General features: G+C 40.6%; 1 protein-coding gene across 1 annotated transcript in view; it reads left to right on the top strand.

Moving 5' to 3' along the window:
* Positions 1 to 18,673, top strand: part of RTN1 (reticulon 1) — a 164,763-nt gene that overhangs the window by 7,405 nt on the left and 138,685 nt on the right. Inside the window, 2 exon segments of the mRNA XM_021717561.1 lie at positions 18,214 to 18,665; positions 18,668 to 18,673. The exon segment at positions 18,668 to 18,673 is cut by the window's right edge and continues 325 nt beyond it. Of these exon segments, the coding sequence (XP_021573236.1) occupies positions 18,214 to 18,665; positions 18,668 to 18,673 (458 nt within the window).

Genomic DNA, 18,673 nt, shown 5'->3' on the forward strand with positions numbered 1-18,673 from the left:
CCTGCCGGGCTCCGGCGATTCTTCCGCCTCAGCCATCCGAGTAGCCGGAATTACAGGCATGCGCCACCACACCCAGCTGATTTTTTGATTTACTGTAGAGATGAGGTCTCGCTGCCCCGGCGGGTCTCGAACCCGCAGGCTCAGGCAATTCACTCACCTCAGCCTCCCAAAGGCGCGGGATTACAGGCTGAGCCACCAAGCCCGGCTTGTTGATGTTTTATTATGATATTTTTATCTTCTGTGTCCTGTATTTGGGCTTGGTCTTCAAGTTCGGAGATTCTTTCTTCAACTAGATTAGCTCTTCTTTTCTTGCTTGTTATCTTGTTGTTTATTTCCTGGATGAATCGTTTTATTGCCAAAATCTCTGTTAGAAGTTCTTTCAGTGTTCCATCTTGTCTTTCTTGAGTCTTATTCACTCTTTCCATTGATTTCCTAATCCCTGCCATTTTCTGGGGCCAGTCATTGGTGTCTTCCATTGATTGGGCACCAAGATCTGATCTTTTAGGAGTTTTTTCTTTGGTACACTAGAAATTGCCTGCGGTCTTCCTTTGGTTTTCCTTATTTGTGACATATATCTTGTTTTTCTCTTTATTTCTGTTATTCAGTGTCAGTGGGAGAAGCCTTCCCTTCTGATGTTTGTTCAGTCCCGTATTCTTCCCTGATCCAGGCTCTGAATTTGTTCTATTTTGAAATAGAACAGTGGATGGGAAGCCTTGTTTTCTCTTGTAGTTTTTGAAATTTGACTAAAGTATGGGATGGGGCACTAGGATTCAGAACTACTTGCAAGTTGCAATGTTCACTTATTGTGGTATGTGTTCCCTGAGACCCACTCCCCACCACCACTCTATATGATAATGCAAAGCAGAAACCAATGCAAAAACAATTGAATACACACACAGACATACACACATACCCCAAAACACTGGAAAAACAACAAAGTGCAACAAAACAAACAACAACAAAAAAAAACAAGAAAAGTAAACACACACACACATGCCTATCACAAAGTGAATAGAGGAGAAAAACAGAAAGACTGGTGAAAAAAAGGAATTCAAATCAAGCCCTCACACATATATTGACACATACCTTAAACTATAGAAAATGAAAACAAAAAAGCCCAGAAGAAGAAAAGAGCAAAAACAAACCAACAACAACAAAATTGAAAGATGAACACTCAATCATTCACATATACACATAAATAGTAAATGACAAATAAAATAAGAAAGAGAAAAGGAAAAGAAAAATAAATTGGGGCAGATGCAGATCAAACCTCCACATACACATTCATGCACAAAGGAAAAATATTTTTAAAGTAGCTGAACAAACAGTCAAATAATTTTTAAAAATTAAAAAAAATTTTAAATTTTAAAAAAGAAAAAAAGCCCTGTCCTCTTGTGATTAGCTCTGTAATTGTTCCTCTAATTACATCTTCCCTGCAGAGCCACCACTTTCACTCTCTCCTCAGTGTCTGGAGCAGGGAAGGAGGAGGGGCAGTGGAGGTGGGTGGAGTTGCAGTCCTATCCTCCTACTCGTGTGGTCAAGGAGATCTCCTCAGGTGGGGAGGTGCGGGATTGTCTCTTCCCTAGGTATGTACTTGGAGGGGATGCCCCAGCCAGGTCTATCCTGGAATGGAGTTCTATTGTGACTGAAGTCCAGGCTCTGCCTGGGTTTATTTTTCTCAGTCGTGGGTCTGATGTTCAGAGGATTGCTGGGGAGGAGGGGGTTTGGGTCAACCCCGGACTCACCACTGATCTCTTTGGAGTCCTTCCTTGTCCTTTTTTTGTCACACCCTTTGTCCCATGTCTGGGTCAGGTTAGGGAGTGGGGAACCTGGAACTCGGTGCTTGTCAGATCCCTCCAAAGTTTGTACTTTCAGGATATTCCCTCTGGGTCACGATCAATCCCTGAGTAGTTGATCCGCCAGTCCCAGAGATAGGGTCTGTTGCTCCTTGGTGAGCAAGTCAGAGCACTTTCCTGCCCCATCTTCCAGACGGTGATGGGGTGCCTCTCTTGTCCTCTTCCATGGGACTTTGCCTCTGGGCTCCCTCCACAGCCCCTGCTGCCAGTGCCCTGCCAGGCACCGAAGTGGTGAGGCAAAGCAGTCTCTCCTGCTGCAATGATGAGGGAGAGTCTGGGGCGATAGTCTCTCCCCACTGCTTTTCAGAGGAAAACTTTTGTCCATTAAAAAAAAATGTTGTTTGACTTCTGTGACCTGGGAAGAGCCCGGGACCCAGCAGAGAAACTGCAGCACCAGCTATTGCACCAGGGGCCTGGCCACTTGTTCACGAGTCCCCACTTAGACAGTGTCTCCCAGCATTTACTTCCCAGGAAGGGTTTTGTTGATGAAAGAAAGAAAGAAAGAAAGAAAGAAAGAAAGAAAGGAAGGAAGGAAGGAAGGAAGGAAGGAAGGAAGGAAGGAAGGAAGGAAGGAAGAAAGAGACAGAAAGAAAGAAAGAGACAGAAAGAGAAAGAAAGAAAGAGAGAGAGACAGAGAGAGAGAGAGAAGAGTCCAGTGTAATTTATGTTTTGAGAAAAGGAAACAGTGTTGAGAAGCATTGGAGCCCATCAGCTTCATAAGTGATCCAAGAAACCAGAAGAAATAAACAGGTGAGAGGAAGAGTGGCCTTCCAGTCTGAGAAAGTGCAAGGACATGAGTTATGAGGGCATAGTGAACTTCACATAAGATGTAAATTGACATTTGTATAGTGATGGAAAATAAAGAAATTGAGGCTCCAAGATGATTAGATATGAATGTTTCAGCCTAAAACATGAGATAAGATACCTGAGTTTCTGAACCTTCATATATTCTTTCTGGCAATGCACACTAAAACTCTTGTATCATTTCATGACATGAAGATACTTAATGCTCTGAAGATGTAAGTTATATAATCAACTATGTTATACAGAGCTCCATGGTTGTCCAGTGGTCAGTCCAGAAGAGCTTCAGCCAGTTAGGAAAAGTGAAATGCGCCAGGACATATAGGTCCAGTCACATGGCACATGCCTCGTGTAAAAATTATGCCTTGCAAAGTTGATGATAATGACTTGATAAAGAGTTCATTACTAATTAGGGAATTTCCATGTTTTTCCCAGTAGCCATGGCCCATTGGGGTTCTAGAGGAACTTCAAGAGAAGACAAAGGCAGATCTGGCTTACATGATATTAGAGTCTTATGATGTTGGGTTGCCCACTTGACTGTATTGGGCTAGGGTAATGATTTTCTCTGTAGCTGCATCAAATGAACATTCTAAGCAAGGACTATTCAAGAAAGAGAAAGTCCCTAGACCTACTACATTATCTCCCATGTTCAACTCGTCTCTCCATACACATTCCACATCAAAACACCAGTCATATGACAACAGATAAGAATGGCATTAACAAGACAGACAGGAGGAATCAGCTTGCTACTGAAGCCTTTCTCTCTGCTCTTTTTAATCCTGTGAGGTTACTCTAACCCCTTTCCCATCTTGACTCCTGGCATCATGTGACACTCTGCCCTTGGACATGGGAAGAGGTAGGCTTTATTACATCTGTTGAGTCTTGGATCACACTACCATTTTCAGTGACAACAGATAAGACAAAAATTGAGAATTGCATATAATCTTACATAGAAACTGATGAAAAAGAAAACGTTCTAAGAAAAAAGCGTTCTGTTTATCATTGTTTAATAAATGAGGAAATTATCAAATCTGGAGAATAATTGAAGGGAAATACTAATTCAAATTCGTTTTAACCACAGACCCTGACATTTAAGCAAGAGGTCTTAAATATTTCTCCCAATTCCAGTAGAGCATACTATTTTGTAACTTTTTTCCAACAAACTTAAGTATTTTCACTTATTTAAATAATATAGGAAATGGAAAGGCAAAATTTCTTACAGCTTAATTAGTAGAAGTTTATTTTAAGCAAAATTCAGTCATGGAAAAAAAAAATAAAGGCAGTTAGGAAAATGTACTAAAATGCTCTGATGCACCAGATCATTGTTTCATGAATACCATGTTATCTCTGACACAGACACCAAGAGGCATGTTATGACAGTCCTTGGTGTTATTTAATGTGTTAGCCTCAAAAGAGACGATAATCAGGAGGTCATCATTAAAACACCCCAACTTCCCTTAATAATAAATAAGCAATGAAAAGTAAATCACTTCAAATTTTTTAAAAACTACTGTTGCTATTTTTTGTATTCATGAGGTTTATGATTCTCTTGCTCATTTTGAAAGTTATTTCTTTCATTAAAAAAAAATTTATATGTCAGGCATACAAGGTCCTCTCAGAGCACAGGACAGGGCAGAGAAAGTATCACAAACCTCATTGCTGAATGTCACTATGGTCACCTTTAAAGAATACCCCTTGGGAAGCTATGCACTGATGCCAGTGCCTAGTCTACCTGTCAAAGTAATTTTGGAACTCTTTTTCTGAAATCACCATCAGAGCTGTCATTGTATTACCCTTGATGTCCTTAATGTCATCAAAATGTCTTCCTTTTATTATTTACTTTATTTTTGGGTGAAGAAAAAAGTAACTGGGGGCCAGATCAGGTGAGCAGGGAAGGTATTCCAATACAGTTATTTGTTTACTGACTAAAAACTCCCTTATAGACAGTGCTGTGTGAGCTGGTGCATTGTCGATGCAAGAGCTTCTCCAGGACCATTTTCACACACACCTTTCTTATGCCAAGATTTCTTGTTAAGATTTTCCTTACTGTTCCTCTATCAATATTTATTTGGTCTGCTATGCTTCTCACAGTCAGCCTGCAATTTTTACACATAATTCAATAAATTTTTCTAATGTTTTAGTCAGTTCTGCTTGTTGCTGGCCGTCCTGACCTTTCTTCATCAGCGATGCTTTCTCTCCCCTCATAAAAATGGTTAATCCATTTGTACACTGCCATTTTCTTCATGGCATTATCCCCACAAACTTGGACTAACATGTCCCTGATTTCACTTCCACTCTTGCCAAGTTTAACAAGAAATTTAGTGTTTGTTCATTGCTCTAATTCAAGCTCTGACATTCTCATGATGGCACACAAAAACATGCAACAAAAATAATGAACTCCACTCAGCAAGACACCACCACACATCGACATGAACACAGCTGTGAGAAACTGATATACCAAGTTTATGAAATCTTACCAAGTTGTTTGTCCAGTGCTGCCAATGTAAACACACACTGTGGTAAGTGCGTGAACTTAATTGTCAGACCGCGTACTCTAGGTACCAGGGACATTGTAGTAAATGTGATATATAGTTCTCTACCTTGTGTAACTTGCCACAGAGGAGGCAGACAAAATAAATCACAAAAACGTAAGTAAATAGTGTAATTTCACAAAGTGTGAGCACTATAAATAGTGATAGAGATCTGGGTGTGAGGAGGTCAGGGACAGCCTTTCTGAGGAGATGACACAAGGATCAAAGATCTGAATGAGAGGGAGCTCACAATTCAAAGAAAGGTTTTAAGGGGGATCTCAGGTGCAGAGGACAGCAAATCCACAGGTACCAAGGCTATATTATTGGGAACTGAAAGAAGGCTGATGGTATAAAGGAGCAAGGGAGAAGTGTGATGTAGAACACAGAAGGAAAGGTAGACAGGGCCCAGGTCGTGGATAAGGAATTTGAATTTTGTTTCAAATGCAACTGGAAATTGGAGGATTTTTTTTTTAATCAGTATTTTTTATTATGATATTATGGGGTACAGTTAAGGGTTAGGTATACAAATATGCTTCATTCAGGCACCCTTGTTGATAAGAGGTGTCTCCCCATCTCCAGATAGATATTTACTACCATTAATCCCATCTCTCTTCCCCTTCCCCCCATAGTTTCCCACCACTGTCAGTCATTTTCTTATAGTATTACGTTGGATGTTCAAGGTCCACTATATGAGTGAGAACATGTGATACTCAGATCTTTGTTTCTGTGAGAGATCACTCAGTATTATAGACTCTAGTTCCATCCAGGTTGCTGCAAAATTCATGATTTTGTTCTTTTTTTTATAGCTACGTAGTATTTTTTTAATCCAGTCCTCTTTTGATGGACAGCATGGTTGCTTCCAGGTTCTTTCTATTGTGAACAATGCTACACTAAACAAACATGTGCAGGTATCTTTTTTATAGAGTGATTTGAGTTCTTCAGGGTATATTCCCAGTAGGGGGATTGCGGGGTCATATGGAAGGTCAATATTTAGAGCCTTTAGGAATCGCCATACTGTTTTCCACAGAGGTTGCACTAGTTTGCACTCCCACCAACAGTGTAGCAGTGTTCCCTTTTCACCACACCCTCTCCAGCAACTATTATTTTTTGAGTTATTGATAATTGCCATTCTGACTGGAGTTAGGTGGTATCTCAGTGTGGTTTTGATTTGCATCTCCCTGATGACTAGTGAGGTTGAACATTTCTTCATGTGTCTGTTGGCTGCTCAGATGTCTTCCTTTGTGAAATGTCTGCTCATATCTTTTGCCCATTTTATAATGGGGTTGTTTGTTTTTTTCTTTTCAGCATGTTTGAGTTCCTTGTAGATCCAAGATGTTAAGCATTTGTCAGGCCTGGAGTTAGCAAATACTTTTTCCCAGTGTGTAGGCTGTCTCCCTGCTCTCTTGATGGTTTCTTTGGCTTTGCAGAACCTTATCAGTTTAATGAGGTCCCATTTGTCTATCTTATCTCTTGAGGCCTGTGGGTTTCGAGTTTTGTTCAGGAATGGGATGCCAGTTCCAATTTCCATGAGGGTGTGTCCTTCATTTTCTAAGGTTCTTATGGTTTGAGGTTTTACATTTAGGTCTCTGATCCATTTAGAGTTAATTTTTGTGTATGGGGATAGATAGGGGTCCTGTTTGAATCTTCTGCATGTGGTCAGCCAGTTTTCTCAGCACCATTTACTGAATAGGTTCTCCTCTCCCAAGTGGTAGGTGGCGAAGGCTTTGTTGAAGATGAGCTGGTTGAGAAATTGAGGTTTTGTTTCTGAGATCTCAATTCTATTCCATTGGTCTATATGCCTGTTCCTGTACCAATACCAAGCTGTTTTGATTATTGTAGCTTTATAGTAAAGTTTGAAGTCTGGAAATGTGATACCACCTGTTTTGTTTTGGTTTTTTGCTGAGGATTATTCTGGCTATTCTTGGTCGTTTGTGTTTCCATATGAATTCCTGTGTTGTTTTTTCTAGGTCTGAGAAGAATGTTGCTGGTAATTTGATGGGTATTGCATTAAAACTGTAGATTGCCTTGGGTAAGAGGGACATCTTCACAATGTTGATTCTTCCAGTCCATAAGCATGGGATATTTTTCCACTTGTTTGTGTCATCTTTGATTTCTTTGAGCAGTGTTTTGTAGTTTTCATTGTAAAGGTCTTTCACGTTTCTGGTTAGGAAGATGCCAAGGTATTTCATTTTTTTTGTGGCTATTGTGAATGGAATTGTGGTCCATATTTGAGTTTCTGTTTGTTTATTATTGGTGTAAAGAAATGCGATTGTCTTTTGCACATTTATTTTATATCCTGAGACTTTGCCAAAGTCCTTTATCAGTGTAAGGAGGTTTTTGACAGATTCTCTTGCATTTTCAAGGTACACGATCATGTCATCTGCAAAGAGAGATAGCTTGACTTCCTCTTTTCCTATTTGGATACCCCTGATTGCCTTCTCTTCTCTGATTGCTCTAGCCAGGACTTCCAATACTATATTGAACAGGAGGGGTGAGAGTGGGCATCCTTGTCTTGTTCCAGTTTTCAGGGGAAATGGTTCCAATTTTTGTCCATTTAGGAGTATGCTGGCTGTGGGTTTCTCGTAGATGGCTTTTACACCTAGATGTTCAAGGGTTTTTATCAAGAAGGAGTGCTGGATTTTATCCAAAGCTCTTTCTGCATCTAATGATATAATCATGTGGTTTTTGTTTTGACATCTGTTGATGTATTTAATTACATTTATGGTTTTACAAATATTGAACCAGCCTTGCATCCCAGGGATGAAGCCTACTTGGTCATGATGAATGATTTTTGAGATGTGTGTTGAATCCAGTTTGCTAACATCTTGTTGAGAATATTGGCATCTATGTTCATCAAAGATATTGGCCTGTAGTTCTCTTTCTTTGTTGGGTCGTTACCTGGCTTGGGTATCAATGTGATGCTGGCATCGTAAAATGATTTGGGGAGAGTTCCATCTTTCTCAATTTACCTGGAATACCTTCAGTAGGATAGGTATAAGCTCCTCCTTAAATGTCTTGTCAAATTCTGCTGAAAGCCATCTGGTCCAGGGCTTTTTTTGTAAGCAGGTTTCTTATTACATAGTCCATTTCCTTGATTGTTATTGGTCTATTTAGGGTCTCAATTTCTTCTTGTTTCAACCTAGGCAGGTTGTGTGATGACAGTAAGTCCTCCATTTCCGAAAGGTTTTCAAGTTTGTTTCCATATAAGTGTACATAGTGGTCTCTAATGATCTTTTGTATTTCTTCAGGATCAGATGTGACTTCATCTTTTGTGTGTCTGATTGTGTTTATTTGGGCTTTTTCTCTCTTTTTCTTGGTCAGTCTAGCTAGGGGACCGTCAATCTTGTTTATCCTTTCAAAGAACCAGCTTTTTATTTTATTGATTTTTGTATTATCTTTTTGTCCTCTATGTCCTGAATTTGGGCTTTTATTTTGGTGATCTGAATTCTTCTGCTGAAATTACGGTGTTTGTGGTCTTGCTTTTCCAGCTTCCATATGTGACTTCTTAGGCTGTTAATTTGTGATCCTTCCATTTTCTTCATGTGCGTTTGTAGGGATATAAATTCCCCTCTTACTACAGCTTTCATGGCATCCCAGAGGTTTTGGTAAGATGTTTCTTCATTTTCCTTTCCTTCCAGGTATCTTTTAATCTCTGTTTTGATTTCATCATTGACCTAGGAGTTGTTTAGCATCATGCTGTTTAGTGTCCGTGTCTTTGGTGTTAATGTTTATTTTTATTCCGCTGTGGTCCACGAAGATGCATGGTAAAATTTCAATTCTTTTAAATTTGCTTATGCTTGATTTATGGCCAACTATGTGGTCGATCTTAGAGTACATTCCATGTGGTGATGAGCAGAATGTGTATTCTGTGGTCTTTGGATGGAGGGTTCTGTAGGTATCAATTAAGTCCATTTGATCAAGAGTCACATTGAGGTTTTGGATCTCATTGCTGATTTTTTGTCCTGATGATCTGTCTAGGGTTGTGAGTGGGGTATTAAAGTACCCAGCTATGATGATATTGGAGTCAATATCTTTTTTTAATTTACCTAGGAGGTGCTTTATGAAAGTTGGTGCTCCTATGTTTGGTGCATATATGTTTAGGATGGATATTTCTTATTGATGGCTTGAACCTTTTATCATTATGTGGTGGCCTTCTGTATCTTTTTTAATTTTTGATAGCTTAAAGGGTATTTTGTCTGAGATTAAGATCGTGACTCCTCCTTTCTTTTGTGTTCCATTCGCCTGAAAATTTGTTCCTCATCCTCTTACTTTGAGTCTGTGAGTGCCCTTTCTAGTGAGGTGAGTCTCTTGAAGGCAATAGATTGTTGCCTAGTGACATTTTATCCATTTTTCCATTCTATGTCTTTTCAGTGGTGCATTTAGTTCGTTCACATTCAAACTAATTATTGAAATGTGAGAGTTGATCCCTATCATAATGTTCTTACAGAGTTGTTGTTCTTTCTGTTTGTGTGTTGTCTTTCTTTTGGTTTTAGAGTTGGATCATGTGTGTTTTTAATCTTTTGCCTGTATTATTGTGAAGAACATTGTTGTTCTTTTCTCCTTTTCTTCTGTGTTCAATACTTTCTTAAGTGTTTCTTGTAGAGGTGGTCTGGTGGCAGCATAGGTTCTTAGGGATTGGATATCTGGAAAGATTTCAATTCTCCCTCACTGATGAAGCTTAGCTTGGCTGGGTAGGTTATTCTTGGTTGAAATTGTTTATCTTTTAGAACTTTGAAGATAGGGCTCCAAGCTCTCCTAGCCTGGAGGGTTTCTGTAGATAAATCTGCTGCTATTCTAATTGATCTTCCCTGGTAGGTAGTCTGACCGTTTTCTCTTGCAGCCTTTAGGATTTTTTCTTTTATGCCTACTTTGTTTAGGTGAATTATTATGTGTCTGGGTGTTGGTCTTCTCATTTGTTGTCTTGCAGGGTTTCTCTGAATCTCTTGTGTTTTAATTTTTTCTTCCTTGATGAGATGAGGGAAGTTTTCTTGAATGATTTCATGAAATATTTGTTCCAGTGTGGCCTCTGTTTCTCTCTCTGCCTCAGGAAGGCTAATTACTCTTAGGTTCGGTCTCTTGAAGTGATCATTCATCTCTTGAAGGTTTTGTTCTGCCTTTTTGAACTTCTTTCCTATGCTGTCTTTTGAAGCTGTTAAGTTTGTTCACAGTTAGGATCAGTTGCCCCTGGCCTGCTGTGAAGGGCAGTTCAGATCATCACTCAGTTCACCCCTGCCCTGTTCACTACTCAGATTTGACCTATGTCTGTCAGGCTTCCATTTTCCCCTTTCAGTGTTGTTACCTTGAATCGCCAGTAGGTGGTGCTATCCCTCGCTCCAGATGGTCTTTATCACAGCTTCTGGAGTACTCCTAAGGGGAGTTGTTACCTCAAGGCACACAGGAGGAGTCCCACGGCCTGGCAGGATGTCTGGTGGTAGTAGACCTCAGCAGATCTTGCTCACAGGGCTTCAAGGTCTGAAGTCGTGAATCGCCTCAGGCATAGGCTGTGCGATGTGTAATGGCTGCCTTGGCGGCGGCGGCTGCAGCTCATATCTGGCACTGACAGTCCGATGTGGAATCAATTGTAGGATTTTAAGCTGGGAAGTGACAACATTCATTCATTCATTCATTCATTCATTTAACAAACATGTGTTGAACATTTACTCCACACCAGGCATTATTCCATTTGGGCTAGGGATACAGTGGTGAGTTACAAAGAAACCCCTGTCTGCAGAGAGCTTGCATTCTAGTTTGGAAGACGTACACACAGATAACTAGCAATATAATATCACCTCAGGCAATTATAATGGTAACTAAGAGAGTGGTGGAAGTGGTGGTGAGTAAAGACTTCTCCAAGCTGATCGTTTCAGCAGAGCTTTGAGTAGAGCAAGAGAGAAAGCTGTGTAGATGTCTGAGGAAGAAGTGCTAGGCTGAGAGAACAGCCAGCACAAAGGTCCTGAGCTTGGAATGCCTTGCATGTCCAAGGAGCACCTGGAAGGCCAGTGTGGTTGGAGTGGAGGGATGGAAAGGTAGAGTGGCAGATTTAGACTTGGGTTTTCAAATGATCCCTCTGGATGCCAGGAGCAAAGGAAAGACCTAAATGGCAGATGCCAGGTGGACACTGGCATCTGCAACTTGCAAAAACAGCCCATGTTCACCTTTCCTTTAATCCCGCTCAATTACATCATCATAATTATTAGCAGCAGTGAACACATTACCCCAAAGGCGGTTCTAGTCTTTTTTTTTCATATTCTATTTGATGATTTGGGGTGACTGATCCTAGCTTTGCTGTGTCAGCCTTAGCACATAACAGCCAATGTCTTAACTAGAGGTCCATCAGATTTTAAACAAAGATAGGGAAACTTCTGTTTTGTTCTAAAAATTTTCCCTGATAGCATTTTGTTGAATTTTTAGTTCCCATTAAGAACAGAGGACAATGTCTACAGAAGCTACAGAGTCCCTTTTGACTCATAGTAAAGGTATAACTCAAAATGAAGGAAGCACCTTCACTGGCCCAAGATGTAACTCCTCAGGTCCTTTTCTCCCACATCCCCAGCTGTCTGGAATCATCCTTACTCTTGAGTAAATCATGCAAGACTCTTGAATCTTCTTTTCTGAGTGTTCTAACAGTAGTTTTCGACTGGAAGTAGGGTTGCCAGATAAAATACAAATATTTCACGGAACATACTTATACTTTTTTAAAAAATCACTGTTTATCTGTTTTATCTGAGATATAAATTTAACTGGGGGACCTATATTTATATTTGCTAAATTTGCCAACCATAACTGGAGGTGACACATGGAGTTGCAAAATGCAGATGCCTGGGCTCCATTCAGACCTACTTCTACTAAGTCAGAATTTTTGAGGGCAGTTTTCTTTTCTTTTTTTTTTTAAGAGATGGGGTCTTGCTATGTTACCCAGGCTGGTCTTAAACTCCTGAGCTCAAGCAATCCTCCTACCTCAGCCTCCCAAGTAACTGGGACTACAGGTGTGAGCTACCATGCCCAGCATCTGAGGGCAGTTTTGAGTTACACACTTAAGAACTGTTGCTCTAAAAATTTGAGCTAGTTCTCACACAAGCACTATTTATCAAGTAAATACTGTGCTAAGCACTGTGCTAAGTGCAAGGAATATAATAGTGAACAAACATGCATGCCCTCATGGCGCTTTCAGTCTGGAGTCAGGGAGAATGGGAGAGGGTAGAGAGAGGTTACTCAGCGCATCATACAAATAAATAGAAAGCTGCCCAGGGATTCCTAGTTGTACAAAATGAGTAGGCACCATCCTACCTGAAGGATGCAGCACCAGGCTGGCACAAGGGTGGGCTGCCCTGCTATGTGGTCTCCCGGGAATATTGTACAAGCAGGAGTTTGGTCAGTCCTAGAAGTTTGGGTGGTTAGACAGAAGTTTCCCTCATGAGAAACTGGAAGGATGTGTGCCCCAGAGAGGGAAGAAGCATCCAAGATAAAATTGTTCTTCCTGACTGGGCTCAGTGGCTCAGCCTGTAATCCCAGAGCATTGGGAGACTGAGGCAAGTGGATTACCTGAGCTCACCAGCTCGAGACCAGCCTGGGCAACTTGACGAGACCTCATCTCTACAATAAATAAAAAAATCTGTCGGGCATGGTAGAGCACACCTGTAATTCCAGCTACTTGGCAGGCTGAGGTGGAAGGATCACCAGATATCAGTAGGTTGACACTGGGGTAGCCGTGAGTATGCTCCTGCACTGCAGCTTGGGTAATGGAGTGAGACTCCAACTCAAAAAAAAAAAAAAAAGAATGTTTTTCCCATGCTTCATCAAACCAACTTATTCTTCTGTCTTTTGTGTTCCTAGGTATGGAATCGCTGTTCATTTTACTTCCTGAGGCTCACCATTTCTGAGTTACCTCCAACATTCTTTTTTTTCTCATTCACCACATGAGTCAGACCCTAAGTCTTTGATTCTCTCTCTTTAGTGTCGCTTGACTTTTCCTCTCCTTTCCATACCATAACTCATTAGGTTGCCATAATTCAATGATTGTACTATCCTCTTAATTAGTCATACTTCCACTTCTCTTTTAATTTTATCCTAACCCTTCCAGTACCCACCAACACCTACATGATAAAGTTTTGACTTCTAAACTAGTTTCCAGAGCCTCCAATGACCAGATGTCTGTTTACTGTTCCAGTCACATCACCCTGCATCATTCCTCATGATGTTCCAGTTAAACTTTTGACTTTGCCATTCTTTGAACACAGTCCTTTTTTTTTTCTACCACCATATCTGTGCTCAGGGAGTTCACTTTTCTTGGACAGATCTTTCAAGACTCTATTTGTATTTCAATATCAATTCAAGTGACTTCCTCAATTATCTCCTCTAAGTACCTCTGGAACGTTGTACAGCACAGTTTCACTGTCTTGTTTTCTTCTTCTTCTCTAGGAGAGTCAGAGAACACTGTGAGTCATCAGCACAGTGATGGTGGGAGTGGGTAAAATCATCTTGAGATGAAATGGAAGGAGAAGAGAGCCTAGGGCAGATCTCAGGGGAGGACATTTGCTTGCTAAACATTTATTGGCTGGGAAGAGAATGGTGAGGGGCTCATGAAGGTAATTGAGATTAGGAGAGCTAGGAGAAAAATCTGAAGAGAGTGGTGTTGCAGTCATCAAAAAATGAGTAGACAGTCTTAAATGTGGTTGGGAAGTCCAATAAGATGAGAATTCAAAAGTGATGTGGGAGTTACTGGTGAACTGAGGAAACCAGTTAGGGCAGAATCCAGATTGAAATGGTATATTGATTTGGATTCAGATAAATCCTCAAATCTTGGTGGTTTAACATAATTAAAGTTACTGTTCACATGGTGCAGTCTAATGTCAGTTCTCCTGTAAGTGTGGATTCGGGGCCAAGCCTCCTTCTATCTTTTTTTTTTTTTAACAGTTTTATTGAGATGCAATTCACATACCATACAACTCACTCATTTAAAGTGTACATTTCAATAGTTTTTATTATATTCTTAGAGTTGTGATCTATCACCACAATATATTTTAGAGCATCTTAATTACCCCCAAAAAATATTTTGCACCCCCTTTTCTCACCCCCACATATCTTCCCGTTCCCTGTGAGCATTTATCTATTTTCTATCTCTACAAAGTTGCTTATTCTGAACATTTCATATAAATAGAATATGATATGTGGTCCTTTATGATTGGCTTATTTCAGTTAAACTGTTTTCAACATTTAGCCTTATTGTACCAGTACTTAATTGCTTTTCATGACCGAATAATATTCCATTTTGAGACCAGTCTGGGCAACTTGGTGAGACCTCATCTCTACTGTACATCAAAAATTAGCCAGGTATGGTGGTGCGTGCCTATAGTTCCAGCTACTTGGAAGGCTGAGGCAGAAGGATCACCTGAGCCCAGCAAGTCGAGGCTGCAGTGGTCATGAGCATGCCACTGCACTCCAGCCTGGGCGACAGAGTGAGACTTCGACTGAAAAATTATAGTAATAATAATATTCCATTGTATGTATATACCACATTTTATTTATCCATTCTTCAGTTGGGTTGCTTCTGCCTTTTTTGGCTATTATGAATAATGCTGTTAGGAACATTCATGCACAAGGTTTGTGTGGACATATGATTTCATTTCTCTTGGGTAGATGCTTAGGAGTAGCATTGTGGGGTCATATGATAACTTTATGTCTAACATTTGAGGAGCTACCAGATTTTTGTCCAAAGCAATTACATAGTTTTTCATTACCACTAGCAGTATGTGAGGGTTCCAATTTCTCCACATCTTTGCCAACACTTGTTATCTTTTTTTTATTATAGCCATCCTAGTGGGTGTAAAGTAGTATCTCATTATGGTTTTGATTTGCTTTTCTCTGGTGAATAATGATGTTGAACATATTAGCATGTGATATTTGGCCATTTGTAAATTGCATTTGGAAAACTGTCTGCTCAAGTCCTTTCCCCAATTTTTATTGGGATATTTGTCTTTTTACTACTGAGTTGAAATAGTTCTTTATATATTCTAGATCCAAGTCCTTTAGCAGATATATGACTTGCAAATATTTTCTCCCATTCTGTTGGTTGTGCTTTCATTTTCTTGATAGTGTCCTCTGAAGCACAAAAGTGTTTAATTTTGATAAAGTCCAATTTATCAAAATTTTTTGTTGCTTCTATTTTTGATGTCATATTTATCAAACTACTGTGTAAGGTTATGAAGATTCACTTGTATGTTTTCTTCTGGGCTTTCATGTTTTAGCTCTTATATTTAAGTTATGGTTTCATTTAAAGTAAATTTTTGAATATAACACGAGGTAGGAGTTCAATTTCATTTATTTTTGCATGTGGTTATCCAATTCACTTTTTCTCACCCTCTTATCCTCAAATATAGCCTGACCCATATCACATTCCCACTCCCCTTTTTAAACAGATGCAACATAATACAGTGAAAGACAAGTAAAATAGAAAGGCATGTGTTCAAATTCAAGCCAAATCATTTATGGTCCTGGCAGGAAACAAGTGACACACTCAAAGGTTGTAACTGGAGAGAATTTAAAGAAGGGGCTGTTTAAAGAAGTGTAAAGATGGTCAAGAAAACCAACAAACGATGGAAAAGCTTTAACATTAGGGAGCCATTACCACCCCTAGACATAAAGGAGCAAGGGGAACGGTGTTTGTGAAGCCTGCCAAGAAAGTTGGAACTTCAGAAGCAGTCAGGGGTATAAATACCTCAACAGCCCCTTCCTCCCAGTCCCTTATGCTTCCTATTGGCTAAAAACAACCAGAAACCAGAGGGAAAGGGATCCCCGGTAATGCCTTCAGTATAGATCAGCATCTCAGAGCACAGGACAGGGCAGAGAAAGATAGGAATGGATCCAAGAGGACAAAGAGAAAAACCATTACAGTGGACAAGTTGCTTAACCTACTGTCACTAGACTCTAAGCTTCATATGCAAAGTGCCTAGTACCCATGTAAAGTGCCTACTCCACATGTAAAGTGTAGATGCTCAACAAATAGAGCTGTGATGATGTTGCTACCAATAGTGCTCTGGAGGCATAGAACATTCCTTAATTTATGCTAGCCTCTACTTCTTATCTTCTTCCTTGTTGTTCTAGCCTACCATTTGAGAGTAAGCTGGTGAAACTTTTAAACTTCTACAGTATTTGAAATCGTATCAGAGATTCATATGCACAACTTATTAAGGAAGGCTTATATAAAAATAAAATTTGGGAACATACAAATACATTTTTTGAAAACAAATCATGTGAAAGATAATGAAATGGTTGTTTAAAGTTACTAAAAGAAAAATAGATTATATCTTTTCTCTGTTCAAAACCCTCCAATAACTTCTCATCTCACATAGAATAAAAACCCCATGAGCTCCTACATGATCTGACCCCCTCCTCATATGACTCTGACCTCTTCTATTATTCTCTCCCTTGTTCAGTTTGCCCAGACATAATGGCCTCCTTGTGACACTTAGAAATCACCGCCGCTCCCACCTCTGGGCCTTTGCACTATTTTTCTGCAGGGCATGCTTTTCCTCGGGTTATCTTCATGAGTTACTCTCTCACCTCCTTCAAGTTTTAAATATAGATTACCTCCTCAATGAGGCCTATCTTGCCATCCCCATTTAAAATTGCAAACTTATACCCATCCTGTTCCAGCATTTGTAATTCCTTTACCCTAGTCTATATTTTCCATAGCCTTATCATCTTCTAATATACTCTGTACTTATTTACTCTATATTGTTTATATATTGTGCTCCCTCCCACTAGAATATAAGTAGGGGTTGTGTAATCTATTTCAGTCACTGATATATTTCAAGTGCCTAGAATAGGGTCTAATACATATTCGTTTCTCAATAAATAATAGATGAATGAATGACATTTGACTAAAGGATAAAATCAATTCTGCTTTATAAAGAATTAGAACAATCTAAACTGTTTTATTCTTTGGGGTACCCCCACAATCCTAAAGCAACAGATAACCTAGCCATAGATCCCCCCAGTGACCTCAGAGTTTTGGAGAGATGTCAACTGGTTCTTGCTCACAGAAAGACCAGAGACCACTAAGATCTGAAATAAGGTCCTGCTGTATGGCGAGGGAAAATCAAGCTCCTGAATGCTGTTGTCATGGTGATCCCAGGTCATCTCATGCAGGGAGAGAAAACTCAGCAAGATTGCCACTGTAGCCTTCAGGCCATCTGGATAAACATCAGGCAGAAGGCAGGCATTCACCCAGGGGAGTGGGGGTGACTCTCAGGTTTTGTTCATCTCAAGAGGAGGTAAAGAGAGAGAAAAGAAAGCAGAGGGCACCACTACTGGAGGCCCTGTGGGATTGTGCATTATGGTAATCTGCACAGCCTGCCTGGTGGAATTGGCAAAAATTATCTCTCACGTTACTCCACCTAGTTACATTTGCCACTTTAAAAAGTGGAAAAATTTGATTCCTATGGGAAATGTAAAACTCAGAAGTCACGTTGTATGCAAGGCTCCAAATGACCTATCTTTGCTTTATTAAAGGAGAGAACATGAACACAATGGACAAGGATAACGGGTGACTTTCAGATTTGTTGATCTGGGTGAGCTCAATTGGAGTTGTACACATCAGATTATCTGGTGAAATCTGTGAAACTGAAAAACTTCCCTGACAGAATAAATCAGAAACAAAAAACTTCACTGAGAGAACAAATTGGAAGTTAAAATGATGACTTCTAGAATCTTCACTACATTGACACAAAGCCAACTGATGTTCTGTTGCTAAGAAATTGCTCGGTCGCTTTTTAAAATAGCTAGATTCAGATAGATAGGCATGTAAAACGCTGATTAATTAAGCTGCAACAGCAATTAGCTCAGGTGGCCTGTCCTTCCAGCATAGTCCTGGAAACAGATTATTTTTGTGCTAATGAGACATGTGTTTCTCAAGCAACGACAAAACACCTCCCCTAATGGAATTTTGTTTTATTTCTTCTCTCCCTGTCCATCTGTCTGTCCGTGTGTGTGCCTCTCTGGCTCTTCTTCGCTCTGTGGGACTACAGAACCCTCTGCTGCAGAATCACAGGGGAAATGCAGCATCTCCGAGGATGAGCTGATCACCGCCATTAAAGAAGCCAAGGAGTTGTCCTACGAAACCGTGGAGAGCCCGCGGCCGGTGGGCCAAGTGACAGACAGGCCCGAGGTCAAGGCCAGGTCAGGGCCGCCGACCATCCCCAGTCCCCTGGACCACGAGGCCAGCAGCGCGGAGTCAGGGGACTCGGAGATCGAGCTGGTGTCCGAGGACCCGATGGCCGCGGAGGACGCTCTGCCCTCGGGCTACGTGACGTTCGGCCACGTGGGCGGCCCTCCGCCCTCGCCCGCCTCACCGTCCATCCAGTACAGCATTCTGCGGGAGGAGCGCGAGGCAGAGCTGGACAGCGAGCTCATCATTGAGTCGTGCGACGCCTCCTCGGCCTCGGAGGAGAGCCCCAAGCGCGAGCAGGACTCGCCCCCGATGAAGCC

This window comes from Carlito syrichta, unplaced genomic scaffold (genome assembly GCF_000164805.1).
Source record: "Carlito syrichta isolate Samal-C Ts95f unplaced genomic scaffold, Tarsius_syrichta-2.0.1 Scaffold309858, whole genome shotgun sequence".
Taxonomy (NCBI): domain Eukaryota; kingdom Metazoa; phylum Chordata; class Mammalia; order Primates; family Tarsiidae; genus Carlito; species Carlito syrichta.